This window comes from Armigeres subalbatus, chromosome 2, assembly GCF_024139115.2.
Source record: "Armigeres subalbatus isolate Guangzhou_Male chromosome 2, GZ_Asu_2, whole genome shotgun sequence".
NCBI lineage: Eukaryota > Metazoa > Arthropoda > Insecta > Diptera > Culicidae > Armigeres > Armigeres subalbatus.
The window spans coordinates 148,008,613-148,036,388 of record NC_085140.1 but is presented as its reverse complement, the minus strand read 5'-3'; the positions used below and the strand labels follow the sequence as shown (position 1 = coordinate 148,036,388).

The window sequence follows — 27,776 nt, the reverse complement described above, 5'->3', positions numbered from 1 at the left end:
GAAAACCTTTTCACTTTTGCTAGCGCTATTTGTTTCTGCGAGTTTTATTTGACGCAATATTTGACATAATGTCACTTTCTGCTCGCTGCGAGTGGTTTTTTGGCGCCTGTATTTATTATAAAGCTGCTCTGATGGTTTATGGCACGTTATGGAGTCATTGATTAAGGAGTATGTGATCGATTGATTTATCGTTTTGCCTTAAAAATATCACCCAGCTCTATTTATTGCGAAACGATGATGGCACTTTGACAACTGCACGCTAGAAAGAGACCGAGAGCCAATCATTTGAAAACAAATCCCGTTTACAGCGTGAGCCAGAACGGCACAGCAACATATCACCGCAGGAAACTGAAACGACGCAATTTCCATCGCGTTCCTTTCTTTCCGCAGCAAATCGCAAAAGAAAAATAAGCGCTGAAGGCAACACCACGCAAAAATTTGCTCACCAGGAGAAAGCAATTTTCACTGCCTTCAAAACCCATTTTTCGATGCGTTTGGCGGTTCCCAATTTGTTCCAAAACGTCCGCAACCGTGCCCTGGCGCCGATTCCGATGAAGTACGGTCCCGAATCCGCGCTTTAGACAGTGAAATAGGTGCGTTTGTGATTTTTCCCCGGGGAGCTAACTCCGCTGCAAGAGAAAGATGGCGTCCATCGTAGCAGCGAGTTGGCTACACCACCTCGAAAATCTGGAGCAATCGCAGCAAACGGTGGAACAGTGCAACGTTGCTGCCGGGGTGGTGTCGGTGGCGGTGGCTTGACTTGTCTTGGGGGTAGTTCCGCGGAGTGGCACATTGCGATCGAAACCGTGGGATAGATCGAGTTCTTGTGTGAATTTATCGGAACAGGGAATAGTGTTTTGAATAGTGGGGGTAGTGAAGCCAAAACTTGAAACGATTGCGCAAAGTTTGTTTTTGTTGTCATTAGGAAGAAAGAGGCGAACGCCGCCGGTCGACGCGAAGTGATTTGGGTTAGATTTGTGAAGCGTTGGAAAGTGAACTCCCGAACGAACGGATATGTCCAGTTCGGTTTTTAAGGTTTATCCGTCGTCGCCCACATCGGTTCAGGAGGCGGAGGAGGACGGTGTTCTGAGTGGTCCGGAGAGAGTAGCTTCTGGGGACGATCCGACGAACCGAGATACCGAAGCGTTGCAGCCTGCGTCGGTCGATGAACATCTTAAAATCGATTCCAATCTTGTGATTGTGGTTGGAAAGGATGGAAGTGTGCATGTGGATCAAAAAACGCTGCATAGTTTGCTCGGTGAGTGGAAATTCAGTAAACTTCCCTTTATTGATGTTCCAGTAAGTCGATGTAGATCTTCACATCTGTTCGGTTTGCCCTTTAAAAATTTACTTTCTTCAATCGTCTCCTATTGATGGGTCGAACATTGATCGATCATTAAGGGAAAGTTTGTTGTTATTTAAATTTTTAATTGTAATTGTAATTTTATTCATTCAGTTTTACGTGATCCTGTAGGTACAGACCTTATTTTCTTATTGTATGTATTTATAAAAATGTTTATTCAAAATCGTTGAACGTAGGTAGAAGTTCTTTCCATTTTTGAACAATGTAAAAATCATACTTCTGGATATGACTTATTTGTATAGCTATTTGAAATATTGAACATCTCATCATTATTCAAGAAAATTCAAAAATGTTTTTTTTTCGTTTGAAAAATTTGATCATTCACTGTTAATTGATAATATAGAAAATAAAAAGCAGAGGAGCCTTTTTTTTAAATGAAATATTTAGGTTTTCTCCGATGTTTAGAATTCTTAATTTTTATCTCCGAAGTTTAGAATTTCGATTTTCGATTTGTACGTAACTTATTTTGGAAACAAACATTGTTTTGTAGATTTCGTAAAATGCAAGTTTTTTTTTAAACTAAATCCATTACTTTAAACTAAATCCATTATTACTCACGAAATGTTCCCATAAAATATGCTGAAGCGATTTTTTATCTCTCAAAATTTAAAATAGTGGGTAGGTACTATTATAGGTCACAGAGCCTTCTATAAAAAAGTTCTTTTACGCACACTTAGTTTTACGAGAGGGTCAAATTATCTAGCGAAGCATATAAAAAAATCTAAATCTTTTTTCAAATGTTTATTTTTATTGTTTTTTTCCTATTTTCAGCACAAGAAACGAATGACACATCGGTGAGCGTTGTGCAGATAACTTCGCCAACACCCAGTATAGAGGCAGAAATTGAGGATGAACGAAAGTTGCTGGAAGAGCAAAAACTCCAAAATGAACTCGAATCTGGTACGGGATCTAGCGACAGCGATTCAGTTGATTCAGCAGAGCCGTCAAATGCTGCCTCAACAGCCGGCGCGTCCAAGAACGAACCAAACCCAACGGGGGCGGGCTCAAGCGGAGTGACCACCAGAAGAGGTAACAGATCTGCGGCTGCCAAAAAGGAGGACGTAATGCTAGACGATGGGGAGATTCCGCATGTTAGTATGGTGGTAGAAGGATTTTATCCTCCCAGCGAAGCGCGGACATTTGCCGAAGAAGTGCTCACCTTGGCCGGATTGCGCAAGCCACTGCATGTGGAAACTCGAATCGATTATGAATTCCAGCGATACGTTGTGGCCAACGACCATTGCTATACTCCGCTAACATCGCCGAGTCAAAAATTGCCACCGCGTCCGTACTACGAGGATTTGGATTCACCAGTCGAAGTCCGGCCCAGCGACGATACTTTGTCTACTGATGCCCAAAATGTGCAACAACCTGTAGAAGGAACCAGTGGAACTAGCCGGAAAAGAACCACCAGTAAGGTCTTTGCATCAACATCAACATCGACCAGTAAATCGCGGCGTAAGAAATCTTTCAGCAAGGAAGAGATCAATGACGCTGAAGATCTTAAAAATATTCTGGAAGACTCATCCGACTCGGATTATTCAGCTGAGAGTTCATATCCAGAGGAGGATGATAATGATAGCGATTATGATTACAACATAACCGGGAGAACACCGAAGAAGCGTAAATCCATTTCACAAAGTAAACCAAAAAGCGCGTCTAAGAGAGATGACTCGCTCGAACTTGCTAAAAAGAAAACTAAATCACCCAAGAAATTCGAACCGAAAACTCCCACTTCAATGCTCAACAAAGCGGGAGGAGTTCCGAGAACGTACGGTTCGAAACGCAACTTACAGAATGTACAAGTTTCCACGCCCCCACAAACACCTCCAATTATTGTCCCCGCAATTTCTTCTCCCGCTGCTGTTTCTGCACCCGCGCCTGTAACAGTAACCATTATCAAGAAAGATCACAAGAAACCAGTCAAACCAGCCCCTCACGTTGAAGCATTGTTCAGTGATATGTCGTCACTGTTTTCGACACCGGATATCATTAAAAAGGTCGGCCCCGGAGCGGGCCGTGCTACTTCGCATGTCATCACCGCTACTACGACTCCTGTGATAACGCCCAGCACTTCAAACACAATCCGAGTGATTACGCAAGGCCCCTCGAATATGGTCCGAGTTGTAACGCCAAGCACATCAAACACAATTCGAGTTGTGCCGCCAAGTTTACCGAACACGGTTAGAGTGGTGACGTCTAATCCATCGAACACGGTTCGAGTGGTGTCGTCCAATGCCAATCCGTCGAACACGGTTCGAGTGGTGACGTCCAACCCGTCGAACACAATTCGAGTGGTTGCACCTAGCGCATCGAATACGATCCGAGGCTTCGTACAGCTCTCACCAGCTACAGTCCGTGGAACACAAAAGCTGCCTGCTCACATTTCTATACAAACCCACACAAGCGCTTCCGAAGAACACGATAAACGATTTGATCTCATTGATTCGATTGTTCAGCAAGAACTGAACCATCCGGATCCTAAACTTCCGCCACAACCACCTTCTCAGCCCACCATGACGGAGGATATTGTGAAAATGTTGGAAAATAACCTCCCTCCTGGTGGTGTTCAAGAGTCCGTTCTCCCTATTACAGACAACAGTATTTTGGCCGCTCTCGGCTCCAACGACGATGGTCTTCCGGAAGATCTCCTTCAACACGTTGCCGAGCTTGCCGAACATAAAGAACTTCAAGAAATTCTAGATAAACAAATCTTAGGGGTCATAGGAACGGATACTCCAATTGCTTCTATTGCTCCTCTGCCGACACCATCAACATCCACGATGATTCCAATCCCAGTTAGCCAGCAAGCTCCCACCCCCAATACGCCTCAGAGCATTCCTCCATCCACTGCAAATCCAGAATCCTTACCAACCATGACCGTGAAGGAGCAGCTTATGCCGCGAAAGGAAGCTATCCAAATTCGACGAAGCGATGGACGAATCATCACTCTGCCGCCCATCGAAGCTCCTGCAACCCGGTCTGCAAAGCGCCGAGCTCAAGCTGGTAGCAGCTCCAGTCCCTCGAGCACACCGGTGGCCACTTCGTCGCACACTGCCACTGCTCCTTCAGTTGCTTCCTCTCCATCTTCCTCCGCGTATCACAGCACCAAACCCTCGAAACAGTCGACTAAGGCGACCGCCGGAGCTACCTCCTACGATGACGGATCCGGTAGTCTAATGATCGACGAGTCACGGAGCAAAGGAGGAAACCGTAGCGGAACATCCAGCCGGCGAACCTCGGAATCGTCTAACACGTCGGGCCGCGGTAAACGACAGAGCACGGCGTCCGCCGCCGCTGCAGTGGTAGCAGCCGCAGTCGACGATGATGCAGAATCGGACAAGAGCTGGAACTCGGAAGACGATCCGGACAGGTGAGTTTTTGCTATTTCCGTGGTTTGGCAATTTGACTTTTAGCGATGAACTAGCAATGAAATTCCAAAATCGGCGTAAGAAGGTAAAAACGACTTCAACAGAAACTTGACGATTTTTATTCATCCCCAGTGTTCACAAGATCTGGGTAGAAGAAACCTCAAGAGAAAATTGCGTAAATTGCTAAATACCTACACGTACACTGCTAAAAAAGTTTACACATAAAAGACTTCAAAGTATGGTCTTTTGAATATATAGTATTTAAATATGACTTCAAAGTACGCTCTTTCGTGGGAGAATGGGACTACACACAAAAAGGAATAAATATTATGCACAATTATGACTATGTTTTATTCACAAATAATTAACTTTTATGCATACAAATAGAAAAAATACCTTCAAATTTTACTCCTTTTGTGGGTACAGCAATCGTTCGCTAACTGGGCTAAAACACCAGCCCAGTAACGAGCGCCGCTTTTTAACTGGGCTGACGAGGGGATTCGCGATGTATTGTTGTGATCGTGGTTTACATGAAGCTTAAAGAATATACCATTCAGAGTCCCCTCGTCGCCGAGTCATTGTTGTTGTTTTTTGACGGAAAAGTGCTTTTTAACTAGGCTTTGGCCCAGTTAGCAAACGCCCAGTTAAAAAACAGTCCAGTTAAAAAGCGCCCAGTTAGCGAACTGTTGCTGTAGCCCTATTCTCCCGCAAAAATGCATATTTTTCCACAAAAGAGCATACTTTCAATTTTGCGTGAATTAAATGAATTAAATTGAATAGCGCAACCAACAGGAATACATGAAAGCTTTCGATTGCAGTACTCAAATTAATTCATGAAAAAAATGTTACTTAGGTCCTTTTGAAAAGTTAAGCGAGATTTATTCTGCTCACCGATGCACCGTCACTTCCACTATTCAACGAAGTCTCAATGTGTTGCTTCCACCTGGCAGCCACTTCGGTTTTATCTGTCAGCAAATTCCATTGTTGGTCGTTGCACATGACGGGAGAGGGCGCTGTCTTTCTCCGCACGCCATTGACAGACTCATAAAACCTCCGCATATCGTTCTGCTCCATTTTTTCCTGCGCCTCACTAATAACTTGTTCTTCGTACTCTTTTTTCTTCCTGCGGTGGGTTCGTTTTTCGGCTGCTCTTGCTTCCTTGTATCGATCTCTATTCGATCGGGTACCCGACACCAACATCCGGCTTCTGGCAACGTTCTTCTCGTCTGTCACTCTCTGACACTCCACATCGAACCAACCCGTTCTGGGTCGCCTCTTTGTTCAGAAAACGAGTAATTCTGTGTAATTTTCAACTCCCAGGACCGATTTTAACTAAATTTTGTACACATATTCACTATGAGGAGACGATCATATGGGAGGGTAATTTGGGAAGGGGGGAGGTGTCTGGTGGGAGGGGTATTCTTCAGAAAACGGGCAATGTGGTGTAACTTCTGAACCCCTGGACCGATTTCAACCAAATTTGGTACACACATCCTCTATCCTAAGGAGAAGTTAACAAAGGGGGGGGGGGTTATCATTCGGAAAGGAGGGAAGGTATGGGGGGATGGGTTGTCTTTAGAAAATGAGCAACTCAGTGTTACTCCCAACCCCCAGGACCGATTTCAACCAATATTTTTACACATATTCAATATAAGGAGCCAATCATATGGGAGGCTGATTTGGAAAATAGGGGAGTATTCTGGAGGGAGGGATATTGTTCAAACAATCCAGTGTAACTTCTGAACCACCTGAACCGATTGCAACCAAATTTGGTACACATATTCTCTATCCTAAAAAGAAGATAACAAAGGGGGTAGGAAGGTCATTGTAAAAAGGGGGACGGTGGGGGTGAGGAACTCATTAAAGTACGAAAAATCAGGATAACTGTTAACACCCAGGGCAGATTTCAACCAGATTTGGAACACACATTCTCTATCCCAAAGGGAAGATAACAAAGGGGTTGAGAGAGTCATTAGGAAAAGGGAAGGACGGGGTGTATTGTTTAGTTAACTATTTTTTGAAGCTTTTGAGCCCCTCAACCGATTTGCACCAAATTTGGGACACATACTCTCAATCCTAAGGGGACGATTGTAGATGAGTTGGAGGGTCATTGAAGAAAGCGGTAAAACTTCTGAACCCCTTTACCGATATCCTTAAAAATTAGAACATATATCCTTTATACTTAGCATGCGATTATGGAGTTGAACGGAAACAGGAGGTGTAAAGGAGGAGTAAGGTGCGTGAGGTTAAGCATCAGTAGGTCAGGCGTGAAAAACGTAAGAGATAATGTACGATAGGCATATCTAACGTTGGGCATACTTTAAATTCCCCATTCTTTAGTTTAGTAATTTGTAAAATTACCCGGAAACCAATTCTTTTGGTTAAAAAAATCACAAAAAATAAACATTTTCCCGGAAATAACATATCTCAAAAAATAACATTTTCCGCAAGTATCATATCCTTGAAAACATTTCTTCGAAAATGACAAATTCTTAAAAATGATATTTCCCCGAGTGTGACATTTCCCCGAATGTGACATTTCCTCGAATATGACATCTCGCTGAAAATGACAATTTTTCGAAAATGACACTTCTCCGAATATGACAGTTTCGGCATAGACAAACAGCCGTAACAGCTTGAACATTTTTCTGAAAAATCCATCGTCCTACTCCTCTACTACCATCTTGCGAGCATGTTACACGAAACAATGTTTCGTATGACATTGTCACCAGGAGGCGCTGGAGTGAAATGTCAAACTCAAAGGATTACGACGCTAGCGCCTCTAGTTGTGAAACTCGCAATCGATCTAATTCAAATGGATCGTTGAAGTCATGGTCGATGGTAATTTCTCCAGTGTTACGTCTGTTTGTCTGTGGTTTCGGTAAACATGTTTTTCTCGGTAATATAATTTCCAAGAATATAACATTAGTTTATTTGTCGGAATTAATGTTTTTAAAAGTGATAACTACCTTCTTTTAATCATTACATCACAGACAAAGTTACGTGAAGAGTTACGTCTGTTTGTCTGTGATTACATGTTCTCAAACCAATCGTTTGAAGTATCAACAACGAAACACGGGGGTTATTGATTACCAACTGGTTTTAGCTAAATCAAATTGGCAATTCCAACAGCTGCGGAATCAAACTGGCAATCCCGGACAAGGCCGGGTACATACAGCTAGTCAGTCATAAAAAAACCCTGCCAATAATAGAACAAAACCTGCCAAAGCCGTCATTCCCCCTATGTAATTTTTTTTATGGAAAATTTCTCCTTTTTTGGGGCACAAAAGCTAAGAAAAACATTAGACAACTTTTCATATAGTAATCTTTAACCGATTTTATCGCAACAAGTTGTTGTGAAACGACCTTTCCGTAGAAAAAGGGGGAGTAGTGTGTAGTGTAGTGTGCAATCATTTTGTATTTTTTCCTTACATCATTCCGCTTAATTGGTACCCCTACTTTCCTGGCAACCTTGCATGCCCTGTCTTCTTTTGCTTTCTTTTTTCACTTCTTAAAGTAGCACTCACGTACGCCGGATCGTCAGCGACTGCATCGTGCCTCCTACCTGATCTCGTCCAATTGCTCTGCGTGACGTGGGGATAGTGAACCTCCGTACACTTGAGTTCTACGTGTTTGCTCCGAACTGTTCGGTGTTTCGGCAGACGAGCCAGCTGCTCCTTCGGGCCACCACATTCGACGCCCACTCATCGGCTACTGAGTCTAATTTATCGTGCCTCCGGAGAAGTGTGATTTGGCCACCGATCGTGCAATGATTCCTGTCCGCGTTCTGATCGTTATGCTTCGCGTTTCGTCTCCTCATTGGAAGGAATAGCCTTCGGAATGACTTCGCACTGCGGTTCCTGCTCGGGTGGGTGCGACCAATCACTGTAATTGACGAGCTGTAATGTAAACAAAAGGCCTTTGCTTTGAGAATACGTGTGGTGAAAGTGCAGATGCCGGCCTTCTACCGGCCTTCTACCGAGGAATCTTGTTCTGCCACCCACGAAATTCACTGGCCAGGAGAAAAATGTTGGGCCCTCTTTAGCCGTGCGGTAAGACGCGCGGCTACAAAGCAAGACCATGCTGAGGGTGGTTGGGTTCGATTCCCGGTGCCGGTCTAGGCAATTTTCGGATTGGAAAGTGTCTCGACTTCCCTGGGCATAAAAGTATCATCGTGTTAGCCTCATGATATACGAATGCAAAAATGGTAACTTGGCTTTGAAACCTCGCAGTTAATAACTGTGGAAGTGCTTAATGAACACTAAGCTGTGAGGCGGCTCTGTCCCAGTGTGGGGATGTAATGCCAGTAAGAAGAAGAAGAGGCGAAAAATGTACGCATATTTGTCACACCTGAGAGATAATTGTTTAATCTGTTTTTACATTTCGCGAGCGACGATTGTATTTCTTTGGTGTGACCGGAAATCTAATATTTAAACCAAATACGAACAATCCAGTGGCGCGGAATTGAAAGAGCACTTCCTCGGGTTCGATTTATAAAATGACACAGGTGATTGTTCCCGTTTGCGGAGCCGGCAAACGCTCCATTACCGGTCCCAGAGATTGACCAACCAGTTCTTAGCGGCAGTAGCGTAGTTTCCTTGCCCGGGACACAAGAACATGCACTACATCTTCAACGGCCAAAGGAATCACGACTGTCTTATCGAGATGATGGTGACAAAGTGCTACCAGGTAAAGCAGTTTTGTCTGTGGATTTGCAAAAAGTAAGTTCTCAATTATTTATAGGTTATGGACTTATTTTCTAGGCCATACGGCTTCCTGGTCGTTGACTCTTCCCATGCGGCGTTTGATTCCAAAATGCGCCATGAACGTGTCGTCAGTTATGAAAACTTCAAGTCTGTGGTTGGCAATGTAAAGAACAATGTTGACGTACTTGATATGCAAGCAACTGACTTTTTCAAAGCTCACCGTTTTGCAGTATACGATAAACCACTGCAAGCCACGCCCGATTGTATGCAAAAAGTGTTGTTTGAAAAAGGCCGTTATGAACTAGGATACGCAAACCCCATCAACAGTAAAGACCTTAAATACTGCAAGTTTGACAAGAAGCAATTCAGGTTGGTTGCGAAGGATTCGTCCTCTTTTGATAAAAATGTACGTTGGCAAAATGCTCCTCAAGAAATTGAAGAAGAAATGAAAACTTCTCTAATGAAAGTGGTTCAACCTGTTGTTACCGAAGAGGAAAAATCCTTCTTCATTGATCTTCCGACGAAACAAGAAGCTTCTGATTATTCTCCGTACTTGTTTCATACTTCGAATACATTTTATCGACATAACTTGTCACAATAATTATGAGTTTTAGATAAAAACAAATGGGATTGTTAAAGGGTTCCTCCTTAACATTATTCACCCTTATTCTTGTTTACGTACGAACGCACTTTCGAACGAAAGCTGATGCGCATTCTAATTTATGCCAGCAAAATCAAATGGGAAAAAAATGGAACGAACTGCATTCGTTCGAAATTTTCCTTCGTCCGTAAACAATAATAGAGGTGATTATTATTGTCTTTATTTTAGAGGCTTTCAGCCCTAGACTGGCTCACCTCTATGGTCCTCCTTAACACTTTTTTACGGGCCTTGAATATTTTAATTATGTCACAGTTTCATATCGCCTTCTCCTAAGAGGCCGTTATACTTGTTATACGTTATACTTGGAGAGATTTTAGACAATTGGGCTTATTCCACGATTAGAGTGAAGTGAGGTGAGAAGAGTCACTTCACTCTCACTTGTTCTTTCTTTGTCGATTCCGACACTCGACTCGAGTGACGTGAGTGGTTCATTCCATCGCGAGAAATGAAGTAACACTTGCGTTAAATAGCGTTCATTAGTCAAACTGTCAAATCGATGAACCACGCCATTTTTCGATTTTGGCGCATAAAGTTTTGAGGAAAGAACTGTGTACTCCAAGGAATAAAACATATATTTTACAAAAGATAATCGAGATCGTTGAGATCGTGTTTATTTTATCGGATTGAAATATATTTCTGCAGTTAGATTGAAGTTATTCGCTAATTTTGTAGAAAAAAAAATATTATAAAAAATCATTCGCCATAATTACAATATGTCAACTGATGTTTACTTTTACGTGGAACAAATTGTATGATTGTTTCGTGTTCGAAGTTTCTATTATTTTTTGATAAAACAGAAATTCCTGATGTAGGTAAGTTATTTGTACTTTTGGTATTTAATTGTTCATTCAATTCGAAATCAAATACTGTTCTAGGTGCGTAGAAAACTTCACGATTAACAACTTAACCATGAGCTGTTTTGACTTCTGGTTTGATAGCGATTCCGAGGGTGATAATATGACTAACGAAGATTTATGCACAGTTAGAGTTGAGCGTCGAAAGCTTCGAGATGCATCAAATCCTCTAGATTTGCCATCTAATACGTAAGTTTCAGTAAATTCTCTGTGATTATAGAAATGGGTCAACGCTCTCATAGTTAGTTTATAGATTTTGAAACAAAAATTGAACAGTTTTCTTCTTAAGTGCATTGCAACCGTCGAGCAGTGACCCATTTTCACCCACATATGCCTCATAATCGATAAAGCTTAACAATCGATTCTTACCACCCAATATTCAGGTTCGTGGAGTATTTCCGAGTTTCCAAAGATTTATTCAGACACCTTTTTGATATTCTCGATGGAAATTTGGGCCCAACAGTAGGATCGTCCACAGTTTTACCTATTATTAAACTAGCGGCTGCCCTCAGATTTTTCGCTGAAGCCAGCTATCAAAAAGAGCTGGGAATGACCTCTTCTTTGGAGTTGCTCAGCCAACAATGTCAAAAATGTTGTCTAAAATTATCGATGTTTTTGAGGAACAAATTTGCAAAACAGCGATTAAGTTTCCTACGAATGACGATGAAAAAAATGCAATTAAAATGGGTTTTTTCGAGAAGTCTGGATTTCCTGGTGTCATTAATTGTGTTGATGGAAGTCACATAAAAATAATCAAGCCGAAACATGGATTGGAGTGGATTCTATATTTCCTGAGCATAGTGTGCATTGTACACAAACAAGATACAAACTCTTGCAATAGGGCATAGAAAGGCTTTCGATAAATAACTAAGAAAATGCTTATAGAACACATTGAAAAACTAGCAAAGTTATAGTTGGGATGTAGAACCATTGAAGGAGGTAAAGAAGAAAAAGAGCTACAGTCACATTATGCTTATTAATTTTAACTGAATTGAAGTTTAAGAAATTTGTTTTTAAATTCTTGAAAAATGATTATTTAATTTATATAAGTATAAACCAATTTATTTTCTATTCGACAGGTGATGCCGGCTACCCTTTGAAACCATATTTATTTGATCACGCCTTATAGAATATCGGGAAACATGCAGCACAATGAATCGAAGATTAAATTCAACCAAATGCATTCAAAAACAAGATGGATTGTTGAGAGATCGTTTGGAATTATTAAGAATGTATTTCGATGTATTCTTGGTGCGAGGCAGCTTCATTATAAGCCCGAAAAAGCTAGTAGAATTATTAATGTATGTTGTGCTTTACACAACTTACGCGTTAGATTTAATGTACCCATCTTCTTCTTCTTCTTATTGGCATTACATTCCCACACTGGGACAGAGCCGCCTCGCAGCTTAGTGTTCATTAAGCACTTCCACAGTTATTAACTGCGAGGTTTCTAAGCCAGGTTACCATTTTTGCATTGGTATATCATGAGGCTAGCACGATGATACTTTTATGCCCAAGGAAGTCGAGACAATTTCCAATCCGAAAATTGCCTAGACCGGCACCGGGAATCGAACCCAGCCACCCTCAGCATGGTCTTGCTTTGTAGCCGCGCGGCTTACCGCACGGCTAAGGAGGGCCCTAACCCATACCCGAAGAAAATGTAGTTCAATTGGAAAATGATTTTCCTGAAGATGTTAACAATGAAGAAGAAAATTTTACTGCTGCTGTTATCAGGGATGAAATAATGCAAGCTATTATGTGAAAAAATCGTATAATTATATGTATACATAAATTACTAATGAAGTGATTGTTACATTGAACAGCTGAGGCTCTTTCTTTTTAATTTCTAGACAATAAACTTATGATGCGTCTTTAAAGGGCGATAGACTCAACTCATGGCAACCCACGGAGTACCCCGATGCGACTGTTTTTTATGAATTTCACGAAAAATTTTAACGAGTCTGTGAAGGACGATAGATCGCGTTGACCACCCCAAAGGAAAATACGGTGAAAATTCCAGGAAATTTTGAGAACTTGTCGAGGAAATTCGAAGAAATTATTCATGAAATTTTCCTTTTCAATACGGTTTAACTTCCCTTGGGAACCCGGCTAAAAAATATCATTAAAGTATACATTATTTTATTGTTACAGCACTATTTAAAACATGTAGCGATGTAAAATAATTTGATGTAAGGCAGTGCGATGTATTTCGTTGTACATGCCAAATGAATATGATAAATTAGTTTTCTTTAATTAATTAAATTATAAAAAAACATCTCAAATTTCACTCTGATTTGCATTATTTTATTTTTCCTAATTGAAATTGATATAAACACTTTTTTACAGGGTTTTTAGGGGTTTGCACTGGGCAGTGGCCAGCCTGGAAGTTCTGCGGTACTCTGCGAAAAGGTTGTTTCTCGAGTTTTTTTCTGGTTAATGATCACTAAGATAATTTCTACATCAGTGCCACACTTATCTGTGAGGGATATCAGGCGTGAAGATGATGATAATGCCAGCATAGGCAAAGCATGTCTTCTAGAACACGCCGCGCAGAGCCAGGGCCTTGCCCCTTGCGGCATGGATACCGTTGAAAAACCAAGTCATATAGCCCACGTTTTCTAGTTTGAGTTGATCCAGTTGAATATTACCAGAAGGCCGCTGTAGCACTCTCGGCCGATCGTTAAGTTCTCCGCTAAGCAGCGGTAAACACATAATCGATTCCCTGTAAGATGCTATGGACATCTTGTATCTCACTTACTTTTATGAGATCAGAGTAGAAAAAAGTAATCTGAAAAAACGGAATGGTTACGATTGATGATACACTCAACCCTCTTTTTATTGCAGTTTGTTATACGTCACTTCGTTTTACAGCCTCCTTTTTACGGCACGTGACGTAAAGAGAATTTGAAACATTATTGACATCCAAAAGTAAGCCTAAGAGGGCACTCTTAGAAACCCAAAGAACAAAGTAGATGCTTTGTATATTCATCATTTGCCTTCAACAATTGTTCCATTCCAGCTGTTCCAAGCTGTTCAGGCCTTTTGTTAAGGGTCGATTCAATTATGATGTCCATTATTTTTTGGGATTTCTAGACCCCCCCCTCTGTCACGCTTTTTTGTATACCTAGCACATGTACTGTCACAAAATCTGAGACCCCCTCCCCCCCTAAAACCTGTGACATCATTTTTGAACGACCCCTAAGCCACCCCAAATTTCGGAAAAGTTCTGCTTAGAGATTTGCATCCCTTCGCAGAACTTCAATCCTTTGGCAACATGTGGAATTTCCTCCATTCCCGTCACCAGCAACTGGAATTGCTTCCTGTTTGTGATTCTTATCCTGAAATTTTTGTTTCATTTAGACCGGGTTATATATAGGGGAACAGACGGCTTTGGCAGGTTTTGTTCTATTATTGGCAGGGGGGTTTTTGTCGACCGAGTTTTATGAAATTTGGCCACAATATTCTTTGATATGCAAAGAATGTTTGGGCCAAATTTGAGCATAATCAGTCATAAAAAACCCCCTGCCAATAATAAAACAAAACCTGCCAAAGCCGTCAATACCCCTAGATAGAAACAAATAAAACTTACTTTTTCACCTCCATTGCTACTCGACAGATGAAAACATCACGACTGTAGTCGTTACTTGAAAGTCACCCCACAGCGACATCCGTCGTTGAAAATCGACTGTCAGAATACAGTGAGAGTTCATTCTAGTTCATTCACCACGACTCTTCTCACTGCATTCGACTCAGGGAATCGCATGAGCATGCATGAGCATGATTGACCGCCCACGGTTGATACTCCGTTATTGCCAGGTCAGCTGTAATTACACAGAGAACCAACAGATGAAGTTTGGGACTAACATCATCTTCAATGTGTAAGAACTGGTAACCCAAAAATAAGCAATAACAGCGCCGGCCGTGTCCGAATGCAGGTCAAATGAGGAATAGGTAGGAAATTGTTGACGTGATACTCGCTTTGATAGAAGCCGACGAGTCATCTGCACTTCCACGAGAAATCACTGGGATGTTGGATATATGGGGTAGGGAGTGTGGCAGGGTTCGTTTTGGTAAACGGTTTGCCGTGTAAAGCGTGTAGTGTGATCTAAAATAAAATCAATCGACCGAACGTTCAATATTTTTATTATATCGACCGCAACTACACTTTCACTTTCTGATGAATTTACTCTCCCGCACAATGCAGAACAAAATTTCGGTGACCGGCCGATCGTTTTGCTTTCCGCACAAAGCAAAACTTAATTTCGACGACCGGCCGATCGCTCTGCTTACTGGAGAATCACGATTGGACAAGAGACAAATTTACACTTTCTGATTACTTTACTCATCCACACACTGCAGAACAAAATTTCCGGCACGAATGCGAGTGGTATTGGGGCGAAATTACCGTGCGTCTCCACCGAACTGGAGGAAGTTCGAAAGAAACGTTTTGAGAAACGCGCACTCGTCGTCTACGGTCGCCGTTGGATGATCGGTCCAGTTCCGGGGTCACCAGATGCGGCCCACCGCCACCCAATTTTTGAGCGGGCTGGTCACGGGAAAATCTTTTATCCTCGTTTTTAATACGCGCGTTCAACCATCCGAAAAAACCGCATCCTATCAGCTGAAACTGGTGGCGTCCCCGCTGAATGACGTCACGGGGCCCAGCGTACTGATACCGGAAGAGGGGGCGTAGCACCGACTGCCGAAGGAACGCAAGAACACGCACCGAAAACAACCGTCACAGCAGTTGTCGAAATTAGGGGTGGAACACTAGTTATCCGACACACTCGTCGGGAGATGACAATTCAAAAGCACTACACTCGTCTTATGCAGGGTATAGGTTTTGATAATAATACATTAAGAAGCAAGAACCGGAACGTGCTCACCATTTTTGTAGGTCCATCCGCTATTTTTCATCATAAAGGACCTCAGAGGCAGCCCTGCCAAACATCCGCAAAATAAGCACCAGCACTGAGCAATAATCCCACGACCAACATGCTGTGCTTTCCATCTTCCCTTCTTCACTCCGCACTGTACTAGCAAGCTGCTTAAATGGTCAAACCAGCTGATATTTTTAAAGGAAAACACTGGACACACAAATGTTGTCAAGAAACACGACCACTCGCGATACCATGCCTCTCCACAGTTCTCCATTAAACCAACTTAAAAAAAAAAAAAACAGAATTATAGTTAACTTTTGGGAGTTATCGGCAGCCAAAACGAAAAAATCATGCTGTGAAAACTTTTGACGTCCGTTCGTCGCGCACCGCACACTTCGTTTCTGCATTCGACTCAGGGAATCGCTCAGACAAAGTGAGTCTACTCACCTCACGTCACTCTAATCGTGGAATAGACCTAAATATAATACCTTCCCTCTTATTTCATGAACAACCGTCCACATAAATTCAGAAAATAGGGAAAGACCTTGTATACTTACACCACCCTTCTAAACTATCCACGTGGATTGTAGATGATCCTAAAAGCATGGTATATTTTATGGACGGTCCTCAGGACATATCACGCAGTGCTATGTGTCTTTTTGGGTGATTGTTGATAGATAGGGGAAACCGCCAAATGTGGAACGGCTAATTCTGTCGCCTATTGTTAAACTCCCATAAGAAATGCATGTGCGTTCATTAATAGACGAAGAAATTAGCCGTTCAACATTTGGCGAATTACCCTATCTCTTTTTTTTAGTGTGACAAATATGTGTCCATTTATCCCGGTGTGACAAGTATGGGTCCATTTGTTCGAATGTGACAAGTTGACTACAGGTTTTTTTCGAGTTTTTTTTTTTAGAATAAAACTTCTGTTTTGACAAAATATATCAAAAATACGTATCAAATGACGTTAGACATCAAAACCTCAAAAATGTTAAAATATAACATGTTACATTTATGCGTCCAACGGCATGGGTGTGCATCACAGGGGGGTGAAAAAAAAATGGGTCAAGTTCGAATATTGTTGAGGTATCGGCTTCTCTGTTCTTCATATATATATTAAACGATTCTTTTTAATACGTCTTTGCAGATTATGGTGCATATGTAAGCAGCCTCATAACAATCGGTTTATGATCTGCTGTGACACCTGTGAGGAGTGGTTCCACGGCAAATGTGTCAACATAACCAAGGCCATGGGTCAGCAGATGGAGGAAGACGGGGTTGAGTGGAGCTGTCCCAATTGCTCGAAGAAGAAGCAGGAAAAACAAGTAGGTCTATGCCAGAAAAAAAATGATTTCTCGCGTATCATGCGATAAAGACTTGTTTGGTATTTTTCTACATTTTCCTTCCAAGAAAACAATAAGAACGGGTTGGGAAATTCTATTCCAGAGCTGTTAATAAGAAATCAGCACCCAAAAATCTAATAAGTCTTGTTCGCATGTTACTATGTAGGATAGCTCTAATTGCGTAATTACGTATTACTTTATTTTGATAGTCTCATTCCACTTCATTTCACGTTTGGGTGTTTGCTTTTGTTATTGCGTGCAATGTTTATGAACACAATGGGATTAATATCCTTTTTACTTTCTCATTATCTCCTCTCCGGTTCCTAATTATGCTGATTTGTCCCTTATCCTATATATTTTGTTTTCGGCTTAGATTAATTTGAATTCCTCAGATAAAAAGTCACCTTATCGAAAAGTTACCAAGAGGAGGAAAAGAATCTTTTAAAAGTAGATACATAGTCTTCTCATCAAGTTTTTACATGTACAGAATTCAAAGTATTGATCACCACAATGAAAGTTTATTCTATCCTAATCGGAAATAAAATATCTGTTTCTACAAAAATACGTTTTCCGTTTCAGTTTGTTTAAATTAGTTCATGTTCTCCACCAGAATTTATTTTTTTAATTCGGTTATTTTATCTCCTTCCATATAATCTTACTTTAATTCATAGCAACCAAAGATGACAGATTTTCTGGTGTCTAGTAGCAGTGCGACAAGCATCAGCACGGCAGTTGCAGCCGGAACGGCTACCGCGAATCCACCGAAGGTGGTTGCGGTTTCCATTTCAGGATGCGTCGTATGCAGCAATGTGTCGAAGCCAAACTCTGTTTACTGCAGCGATGAGTGCATCCGGAAACATGCCGGAATGGCAAATAGCTCGGTGGCTACAACGACACCCTTGTCGTCCACGGCATCGTCTCCATCCCAGGGTACAGCAGGTGGCATGATGGCCAAAGAAAAACAAAAGGCCCCGGAAACCGGACAAAGTAAAGCTCCACTCGTTATCTCTAAATCTCAACATGTAAGTATAATAACTGCTTCGGGCTCGGAAAAAAATCACAAAGTTACCTTAAATTCCAGTTGATTGTTATGGAACGAAAAACTGGACGTTGCTTAGCTGGCTCAAGCGCCCCCAAGCTGGAGAATCTCAAGGAATGGCTTTCGGAAAATCCTACGTTTGAGGTCGTTGCACCGGGAAGTCCCCAAGCGGCCATCATTCTTGCCAGACAAGCCGAATTACGCAAGATGCAATTAGCCAAAGAAGCGCAAAGAAAAACTGCAGCCCAATCCATGAGTGCGGGACACAGTTCAGGTGGTAAAATTCAAGCGCAACTGAAGATAACTGACCAGAGAAAACTGAGTTTGACCTCCGCTTCTCCGAGTCAGCCAAAACCACAAGCACAACTTTCGTCAAAACCACCGGTGAAGACTTTCTCAAGGGTGCTTTCTGGTACTCCAGCTTCAAAAGCTCACTCAGCAACATCTATCACAAAATCCGCAGCAACCACACCGAAAACGCCAGGGAGCAGTACGCCTAGTTCAAGTGGAAGCGAACAAAGTAGCAGGCTTCCTCGGAAGTCTCCCTCTGAACCGAAAGTGACGACCAAACAAACTGCTGCTCCAGCTGGAGAAAACATCCGAGAGACAGTGAAGAAAACTCTGAAGGTTTGAATTCTCCAATACCTATTATATATAAAAATAAGCCCAGCATTGTTTTTTTTTCTAGGAACATCTCATACAAAGGTCAACGGAAATAACTGAAAAGAACGTAGCCCGACTCGCCGAGTCGGAGATTGAAAAATTCGCAGCGGAAATCGAGGAGGAAATGTTTGCACTCTTCAACAAAGATACCGGCGCAAAATACCGTGCCAAGTATCGATCGTTGGTTTTCAACATCAAGGACCGCAAAAATCTGTCACTATTTCAGAAGATTTGCGAGAAGCGAATTGAGGCGAAGCAATTGGTGAGTCATCTGCGTGAATGTTTAGTGGTTTAGTGTTTTGGTTTACTTCTACCCAAAGTTTAGGCTTCATACTTTTTTTTTCTGCGAACCGAAGAATTTTAATTTATTAAATAGCAAAAACGAACAAATTATCAACCATTGTTTCATCGCTGAGCCCGTTGTAATTCTTTTAACTTTTAAACTTAACTTCTCTTACTGGAAAATGCTAGGAAGCCGCTCTGTGGCTTTGTAGTTCAATCAGCATAAGGCAGACATTTACCCGGAATAATGCGAGAGCCTTAGGAATTCAAGTATAAATTTGTCCAGATCTTCTTGATTGATCGTTGTTTAAGCTAAGCAGTTTATAAAAACGTGTACAGCAATATGGAGTTCCGCAGGGATCCATACCAATGATAATAGATACTAACACTAAGCTTAGCATCTATTTTCATTGGATCCATACTATTCGGTACCCTGTCTTGTTCTGATAGTCAGTCTTTGAAAGCGTCGAAAAGTGCAAATTATTGTTTTCCCCGACCTTTTTATCGTAGTCGTAATGGATCTCTGAGCCTTCGATAAAACAGATCGTTTTTGGACTTTTGGAGTGATTCACCCATTTTCAACAAACTGTAAATGTGACGAAAAAAGTGAAAAACGCGTCCGACTAGAATGGTGACTGCGTGCCAACTGAACGAAGCATGTTGACCTTGTATCACTCGATATCTCCACGGCTTTTGCCGGAGCTGGACCCCTTTGGTCCTGAGAAAACTCCAAGACTGGGGTATCACAGGCAACATGCTTGCTTTCGTTAAAAACATCCTCACCCGATGAACTTTTCAAGTGCTCATTGGTGGCACAGCATCAGACGAGTATCCCGAAGAAATCAGCGTTACCCAAGGGTGACGCTTTTTCTCATCGCTATGGACGGGGTTTTCAGCGTTCTACCAGCGAATGTGTATTTATTTGTATATGCCGACTACATTTTTATTGGTTGTGGTCGGCAGAATGCCTGGAAGGAACAGGATCAAAACTCAGGCGGCTGTAAGTGTTATCTATCGCCGGGCTTCATCCTTCGGTTTTGTTATTAACGCTAGTAAGTGTGTTGGCATGTCTGCAATGGCCGGCATCAGTTAGCAGACCCCTCCATAAAGCTCGGCACTAGGGTGGCTCAAATTAGTATAGAAAAAACTTTTCACATTTTTTTTTGATGGGCCGCCCTCTTATTCGGCTCTATTTGATGCCCTGATGCTCTGGACAAAATTTCAGCCAAATCGGTCAACGTTTGGGCGGTGCTAAACTCGTTGGAAGTTTATATGCAAAAATGTATGCAGAAACATCCAAAAACAGTGATTTGCAGCTGGACGGCACATTTTACGATCAAGAATCATGATACTCATTCAGATCTTGAAGAATTTAATATATAATGTTATGCAGAAAACCGCGAGAAGATTAGATTTCGCTCGGCTAAGTTATTAGCATTTCTCTGAAGTGGGGTTTGAGCAAATTTCGTTTCTTTTACCTTTGAAAAGAAATAAATTCACCCTTACAACACTCCAGTAAAATGCTAATATCTTTGTCTAATAAACTCTAATCTTCTCGCGGTTTTCAGCATAACATTCTGTATTTAATTCTAGAAGAACTGAATGAGTATCAAGATTCTAGATTGTAAATTGTGCTGTCCAACTGCAAATCACTGTTTTTGGATGTATCTGCATACATTTTTCCATATAAACTTCCAACGAGTTTAGCACCGCCCAAACGTTGACCGATTTGGCTTGGCCGATTTGTCCAGAGCATCAGGGCATCAAATAGAGCCGAATAAGAGGGCGGCCCATCAAAAAATTTGTAAAAGTGTTTTTTGAGCCACCCTAATCGGCACGGATGCCACCCCAACCGGAAGATCGTCCGGGTACTTGGTGTCGACATCAACCGGAAATTAACCCTTCTACCGCACTGCCGGGCGGGAAAGCAGCTTGCAAGTCCCGCCTTAGTCTCATGAAAACCCTTGCGAAAAAATACCGTACTATTAATAGAAGCGCCAGACTTAAAGTTGGACCAGCTATTATCGACAGCCGCTTGCTTTATGGCCTTGAAATAACGTGTCCTGTCTACCGGAACCTAAGCGATACTCTCTCGCCCGTTTTTACCAGCTACGTCCGGCTAGCCTCTGGTCTGCTTCCGTCCACACCCGTTTAAGCAGCCAGGATTCTTCTTTTCTGGCATCGGATTCTGATGGCCATCTGACGCAAAGTCGCCTCTTTTGCGGCTGCCAATGAGCAGATAAGATCCCTCTGCTCGACGAGACTAATCGGATCCTGAGAAGTGTACTGCCCATGATCGAATATTTGCAACACTCGCATTTTTATTCATTCTGTAGAAAACCTGTGAATCGTTCAGAAAGCTCAATTTACTGCATCCAGTCCTACAAAAGTAAAATAGGCTTTACTATCTTGCTTATCTGTGGTAAGCAGGAAATGATTGAGTTTGTGGGGAGGATTGACGAACGATTTACAAAATCAACCAAAATGCAAATGTTACAAATATACGATCATGGGCAGTGTAGCCGGTAGCGGTCTCCTCCCATTGGAGCGAGTCCATTGGCACGGAGCAAAGGGCTGACTGATGCCTCTCGTTAACATCGACCGTACCATCGCCTCCCGGTTCATGAGAAGAAATTTTTTTTTACTGAAACTCAGCGCAACACGCTTCCAAAATAGCGAGATTTGTTATACCAACGGATCCGTATCCAGTCGAGAAGTCGGCTTTGGAGTCTGTAAACCCAACCTGACCAAATCGGAGAGTCTACCACGCCAATGTAATTTTTTTTCCGCCAAAGCTCCGCTAGTGTAATTTCCGTCCTTGAAAGCGAGACTCCAAAGCACCCCTGGATCCAGGGTATCCTTTTAGGTATGATCCCCGGTACCACCTTCGTCTGGATTCCCGGCCACTGTGGCATTAGGGGAAATATCGAAGCCGATGCCCTGGCTAGGTTCGGACACGAGGGATTACCTTACACCTACTCCGTCCCGCTGGCCGACGTTAAGAAATGGACGAAGAGCGTGATCGACCAGTACTGGGATCGGACTTGGAACAATAACAGAGGGCTCTTTTTGTGGAAATCGGCCCCTGGAGTGACCCTTGTTCTCAAAAAGAACAGCAAGTCATGTCGAGGCTCGAGGCTCGAACCATCTTAAGAACCTTCCCCGACCCCAAAAACATCTGCTTACAAATTTTCACGCCGATAGGTTCAGTATATTCGGAGTCAATATGGTTCAGACAGACAGAAATTCATTTTTATGTATATAGAAGAAAGATTAAAAAGAACACGTTAATAAAGGAAAAAAACATTTTTTAAACCAATTTATAAGATGTTTAAACTTTAATAATCAATATTCTTGAATGCTAATTTTTATAGAAAAGACCCAAAATAGATGGCTAAAGTTCAGTGCGAGATTTCTCTTGTTTCGGACAGCAGAATGATCGCGTGATCGGCCGTATAATTGTGTTCTGCATTGCGCGGCCGGTAATAAAGTTAACCAGTTCAGTGCGTGATTTCTCTTGTTTCGGACAGCAGAACGATCGCGCGATCGGCCGAATAATTGTGTTCTGCATTGCGCGGCTGGTAATAAAGTTAATCAGTTCAATGCGTGATTTCTCTTGTTTCGGACAGCAGAATTGCGCGGCCGGTAATAAGAATAGCTATCGAACAAGTGAGTGCAGTGCGTGTTTTAGTCGTCGTGAAAGAAATAAAATATCTATATTGTGTTCGGTGGCTCATGCGCGTGTCGCACGCTGTCGAAAAAAGCGCCTTATTTAATAGTTTGCTGTAGCCATCGAGCAAGTGAGTACAGAGTGTTGCGCTTCCGTGCAGTCGTCCAAAACGCGAATCTCCTCAGTTTTTATATGCCACCGGGCGTGCATGTTTTAACTTTTAACTCGTATTAGTGTTATTTCCCATCCCATAGATCGCATCACTTACCAAAGTGAATCCAGATAAATTATCCTTTGTAACTAAAACGATATCCTATCCCAAGACAATCGTGGAGATGCAGAGGTATACTCGGTCTCTAGTAGCAACGAGAGTCGGACTAACAATCCTTCCATTCCTATATGACCGTAAGGACGTGGCCGGCGCCGTTATTGACTTTAAATATTTGAGCTCCCGAAACGTGTACATTGAGAATGGGTAGCTCATCCCAAGCCCCATTCATTGTGTTCTCTGTACAATTTCGCAAGTTCAGTCAATCACGGAGTAGCAACTACGAATTGTGCGGTCATAATGCTCATAATGCTCATGCTCAAAAGACCCAAAATAGATGGCTAAGAGACAAATCTGCATTTTGCGGATAATTTTTAGTGCCAGAGCTTAACGTTGTGATCTTGTCCCACTTTTCTCTAATGTAGTACGAGAAAATGCAAAAACTTGTAAATAAAAATTGACAACTAATTCAACGTTACATACACTTTGTAATACATATTCCAATAGTTCATTTAGAAAACAAATTAGTAACTAGGTCATGTTCAATGTCTAAGTCTATATTTGCCGTAGCATAAGAATCGACTTCAATCCAAACATATTCTCATATCATTGCTTCTGTCCAACAGGTACGTATGACACCGGAGGAATTGGCCAGTCAGGAACTGGCTCAATGGCGTGAGAACGAGAACAAACATCAATTGGAGATGATCAAGAAATCGGAACTGGATCTTTTGGCATGCGCAAAGAATTATGTTCTTAAAACCCATAAAGGAGAAGAGGTCATCGAAGGGAAACGCAATGACCGATTGCAACTGGATCCAACAACTGCCGTTGAGGATGTGGTGGCAGTGCTGAACAACTCTACCGTTAGCAGCACCAGCGAGGTGGACAGCACGCTTTCGCCTTCGGTAGACAATTACCGGAAGGATTACGACTTCCATGGGAAGTATACGAGTGGGCTCTACAGCAGTGGACCCATCACTAGTTCCACCGCGTCGGGCTCGAGTTCCACTGCCACCGGCAGTGCGCCAGCAGGATCGTCATCCGCACCTTCCTCGGTTAAGAAGAAGGAATCGAGACGCAGTCGCAGCAGAAGTCGAAGCCGTGACAGGAACAAGGAACGATCCAGAAGTCGTTCGAAACATAAACGTCGTCGCAGTAGAAGCCACGAACGAAGAAGCAGATCTCGCGAGCGGGACCGAGATCGTCATCATCGCGATCACAAGGCTGATTACCAGAGGTCCGACAGTAAAACCGAACACAAGTCAGTGCATCACAAGTCTGAGCACAAAAAGCACGATTCCAGGGAGAAGTCTGTTAGCGATAAGTTGAAGGAGGAAGCCTCTTCGAGTATTCCCTTCGATCGAAGCGAAGCTCTCGGAAAATCTGTGGAAGTCGACAGGCAGCTCAAGAAACCGGAAAACAAACCTCAGGCGGTGGAGAGTTTTAATTTGATCGACAAGATTTTATCTTCCGGCAGTAGTGGAAAACCGAGTGAAGTGGTCGATAAAAGTAGCAAATCTGATACTGATGAACCCAACCTTGTACTCCCCGTTGAGCAAGACCAAGAACCAACCAGTACAGTTACGATTCCAACACCTCCACATTCCACCAGCTTTGACAACGAATCTCCGACGAACGAATTTTCGTCTCCCGAGTCGGATGATAATCGCAAAATGGCACTGAAGGTCTACTGGACCGGTAATGTCCACATGATTGATGTCGCCTCGGTGCAAATGTCCATTCGTTCGGTAAGCGGAGACATAGAAGATATTTCTAAAGAGTTCCCTGAAGATTTGGAAATTTGCGGCACGATAAAGCCGGAACTGGTTTGGAATTATATCGGACAGATAAAAAGGCAAAACAACAAGGAAATTTGTTTGGTCAGATTCCATTCCAATGAGAGTGCAGCGTACTACGAACTTTACACACGTTTATTCAAACGGGAGAGATGTGGCGTGTTAAAATCTCTCACGCCAGCTATCAAGGATTTTTATATTTGTCCGTTGCCGTCGGAAAAGATGATTCCCATGATTTTGAAACCGCTGCGGGGTGTTGGTATAATTGAAGGCGATAAAAAACCGGACCTTCTACTGGGGATCATTGTTAAAATCAAAGCAACATCATCTACTAGCACGGTGACACAGGTAGGTGGTAGTAGGGCATAAATCAGGAGCAAAATTTATACCGCTTTAAGTTCTGAGAATGACAGTAGTTCAATCAGTAGACAGAGCATACATTGTGCCTAGTATGTATTTTTGTAGATGAATAATTTGTATTCTACTCACATTTTTAGAAATTTAAATGAGTGTTTTGCCCCATTATACGTACAGCTTAAATTTTTCGATACTAATGTGGATTTGTTCCGTTCTAGGCTCCTCGCCGTCAAACGAAAGCAACAGCTAGCAGTAGTTCAACTGCGGTTTCTCCGTCATTTGCTCTGATGCAGCAAGTTATTACAAAATATGCAACGGTAAACAAGAAGGTTCTGAAACCGGAGTCTGAAACGGTCAGTAGTTCACCTTCTGGAAGTCCAGGATCGCCGCCACCATCAACCTCGTCATCCTCCCTTGCCAGCGCTTCAACAAAGCCAGAGTCCAAGACGAGAACTTTGTCGGAATCTTCCGACCATGGGGAAATAGACATGAACATCATAAAGGCACCGATTGTGGCCAAAGGTAATTCGCAACTTTAAATTTTTGTTACCAGTTCAATAGGTTAGGTATTATTATAAAGTCGCATTTGTGCTGACTAAATATACATTTCGAATCTTAGAGATCGACTAGGTTCATAACATTCGGAATGTATCAATTAACTGAGATGAAAATCGATTTATGCATACCCATAAAAAAACAAGAGTAAGCAATAATTGAACATTAACATTTCCCATTTTAACTTTAGACTGACGAGCAGTCAAAAGATATCTCCCTTAACGGATTTTTGCTTTGTTTTGCAGCAGCTCCAGCAAAGGAGCCGATCGCAGCGGTAGTGATCGACGACGATGATGACGAGCCATATTCACCCGGCGGTGTAAGCGATGACAGTGACCACTTTGCCGATGTTACCGCCATTGTTGAAACGAAAGCTCCACCCACTTTGGATTTCGAAACGGAACTAGATGAACTGAATAGGAAAATTGCGGAAGAAAAAAGTGAAATTGTGGGAATTATAAATAAGGCAGAACTAAAGGAAGAGGAGATTAAATCAACACTAGACCCCTCGTTGATAACAGATATTGCTATTCCATCAAATTTATCGGAAATATTAGCCAGTATAAAGAGCACATCTGCAGTAGATATGTTGAAGGTTGGATCCGAGAAGGACACGGATGATGAATACGTGCCATCAGCAGTCTACTCCGGCTACAAATCCGGCTACGGCTATGGGACCGGTAAATCGCGCACCGGTATTTCAGAATCGACAAACCCCAGTACCAGTCGGCTGGCGAAGTTGACTGAAGAGGAACTGCTTCGCATGGTTCCCGACGATAGCTACCTTCAGCCAACTTCTGCTAAGAAGTCTACTTCTTCGGTTGTGAACTTGACTAGCGATGATTCGGTTCCATTAGCAAAAAAGCCCAAGTGGGAATCTAGTGAACCGCCTCCCCCTGGTTTGGAGGGTGTCACGGATGAATAATAATTGAGGCAGAAATATAGTAAAATTGACGATATGACTACGATAGAGAGAAAGCGTAAAATATATTTATATCCCTTATGACAAGGATTCATTTGAAAACAACAGCTCTATAAATCGCTTTCATGTTCATAGTATGTGCAAATGCTAAATATTAACAACATAATTTGCTGTAATCTACTCCTGTGTTATGAGTAGTCCATAATGAAATTATTAAAATAGTTAATAATCAGATCGTAAATTATGGATCACGATCTACTAAATAAGATATCAAATATTCAAATCTTTGGATGTATGAAAATGCATAATCGTAGAATTGGCTGGAATGTTTACAACTCAATTCTAAGTTGCATACCGTTTTGGTTTCAATCTTGTTGACTGTAACTGGAACAAACTCTAGCGCTCCCTTGTAGATTTGAAACGTTTGCTATTTGCAACTATTCATTTTAACACATTCTAGTTTTTATTTGCTTCGATGCACCTTTGGAAATTATTCGGCTTTAATGGACTATTTAATTCTGAATTAAAAGCAAAAAAAGATCATCTAGCCATTCAAATTGGTATTGTATAGAAACATGTTTAATATATGCGTATTGTAGAAAATAAATTAAGTAAGGGCATTTATTTATGTAAGGTAAATCCAGAGGTAAAGAATCATAGCACTTTTTGGCGCAAAATTTCCCCTTTTGACTTGTTATAGTCAAGATTTTGGAGTACAGGTGTATATCGGAAAAAATGTACAAAATTTGGCTCGATTCGAGCGGCAGTAATGTTAACTTATTAATATGTTCTATGTACATGTTCAAATAAAAATGTGTGTAATGATAAATGGAATTATGAAAAATAAACTAGATTGCTTAAACCATCCCAAGTAACGTCTATTAATAGAAATGTCTGTCATCCCTGTGTCTCTGCCAATCAAGTATCAATCGGTACTTGGACATGTTGAAGAGCCGTTTATTTATTCACGTTAAATACACTTCCACGCACAGACGGGCACAGTTCGTTGCATGCGAGACGACCATTCTTGCTTCATCCAT

The 27,776-nt window shown here is 42.0% G+C and overlaps 1 protein-coding gene and 1 pseudogene across 3 annotated transcripts; both read left to right on the top strand.

The window, feature by feature from the left end:
* Positions 1–386: 386 nt before the first annotated feature.
* Positions 387–27,607, top strand: LOC134210985 (death-inducer obliterator 1). 3 transcript variants are annotated; one of them, XM_062687481.1, is made up of 10 exons: positions 388–593; positions 926–1,258; positions 2,135–4,736; positions 16,986–17,163; positions 17,853–18,203; positions 18,263–18,847; positions 18,909–19,145; positions 23,730–25,250; positions 25,478–25,781; positions 26,060–27,607. In XM_062687481.1, the coding sequence occupies exons 2-10, from the start codon at positions 1,015–1,017 to the stop codon at positions 26,737–26,739; spliced, it is 6,702 nt and encodes a 2,233-aa protein (XP_062543465.1). In that variant the 5' UTR covers positions 388–593; positions 926–1,014; the 3' UTR covers positions 26,740–27,607. The 3 variants fall into 3 exon arrangements, with proteins under 3 accessions (XP_062543466.1, XP_062543465.1, XP_062543464.1); XM_062687482.1 differs by having other exon boundaries at positions 387–1,258; positions 26,063–27,607; XM_062687480.1 differs by having other exon boundaries at positions 388–1,258.
* On the top strand, positions 10,417–13,997 carry LOC134210986 (putative nuclease HARBI1; annotated as a pseudogene).
* Positions 27,608–27,776: the final 169 nt, after the last annotated feature.

Coding starts and splice junctions, on each gene's coding strand:
- LOC134210985 (XM_062687481.1), top strand. CDS start 1,015: ATGTCCAGTTCGGTTTTTAAGGTTTATCCGTCGTCGCCCACATCGGTT. Junction 19,146..23,729: donor GAATTGAGGCGAAGCAATTG/GTGAGTCATCTG, acceptor TCTGTCCAACAG/GTACGTATGACACCGGAGGA. Junction 25,251..25,477: donor CTACTAGCACGGTGACACAG/GTAGGTGGTAGT, acceptor GTTCCGTTCTAG/GCTCCTCGCCGTCAAACGAA.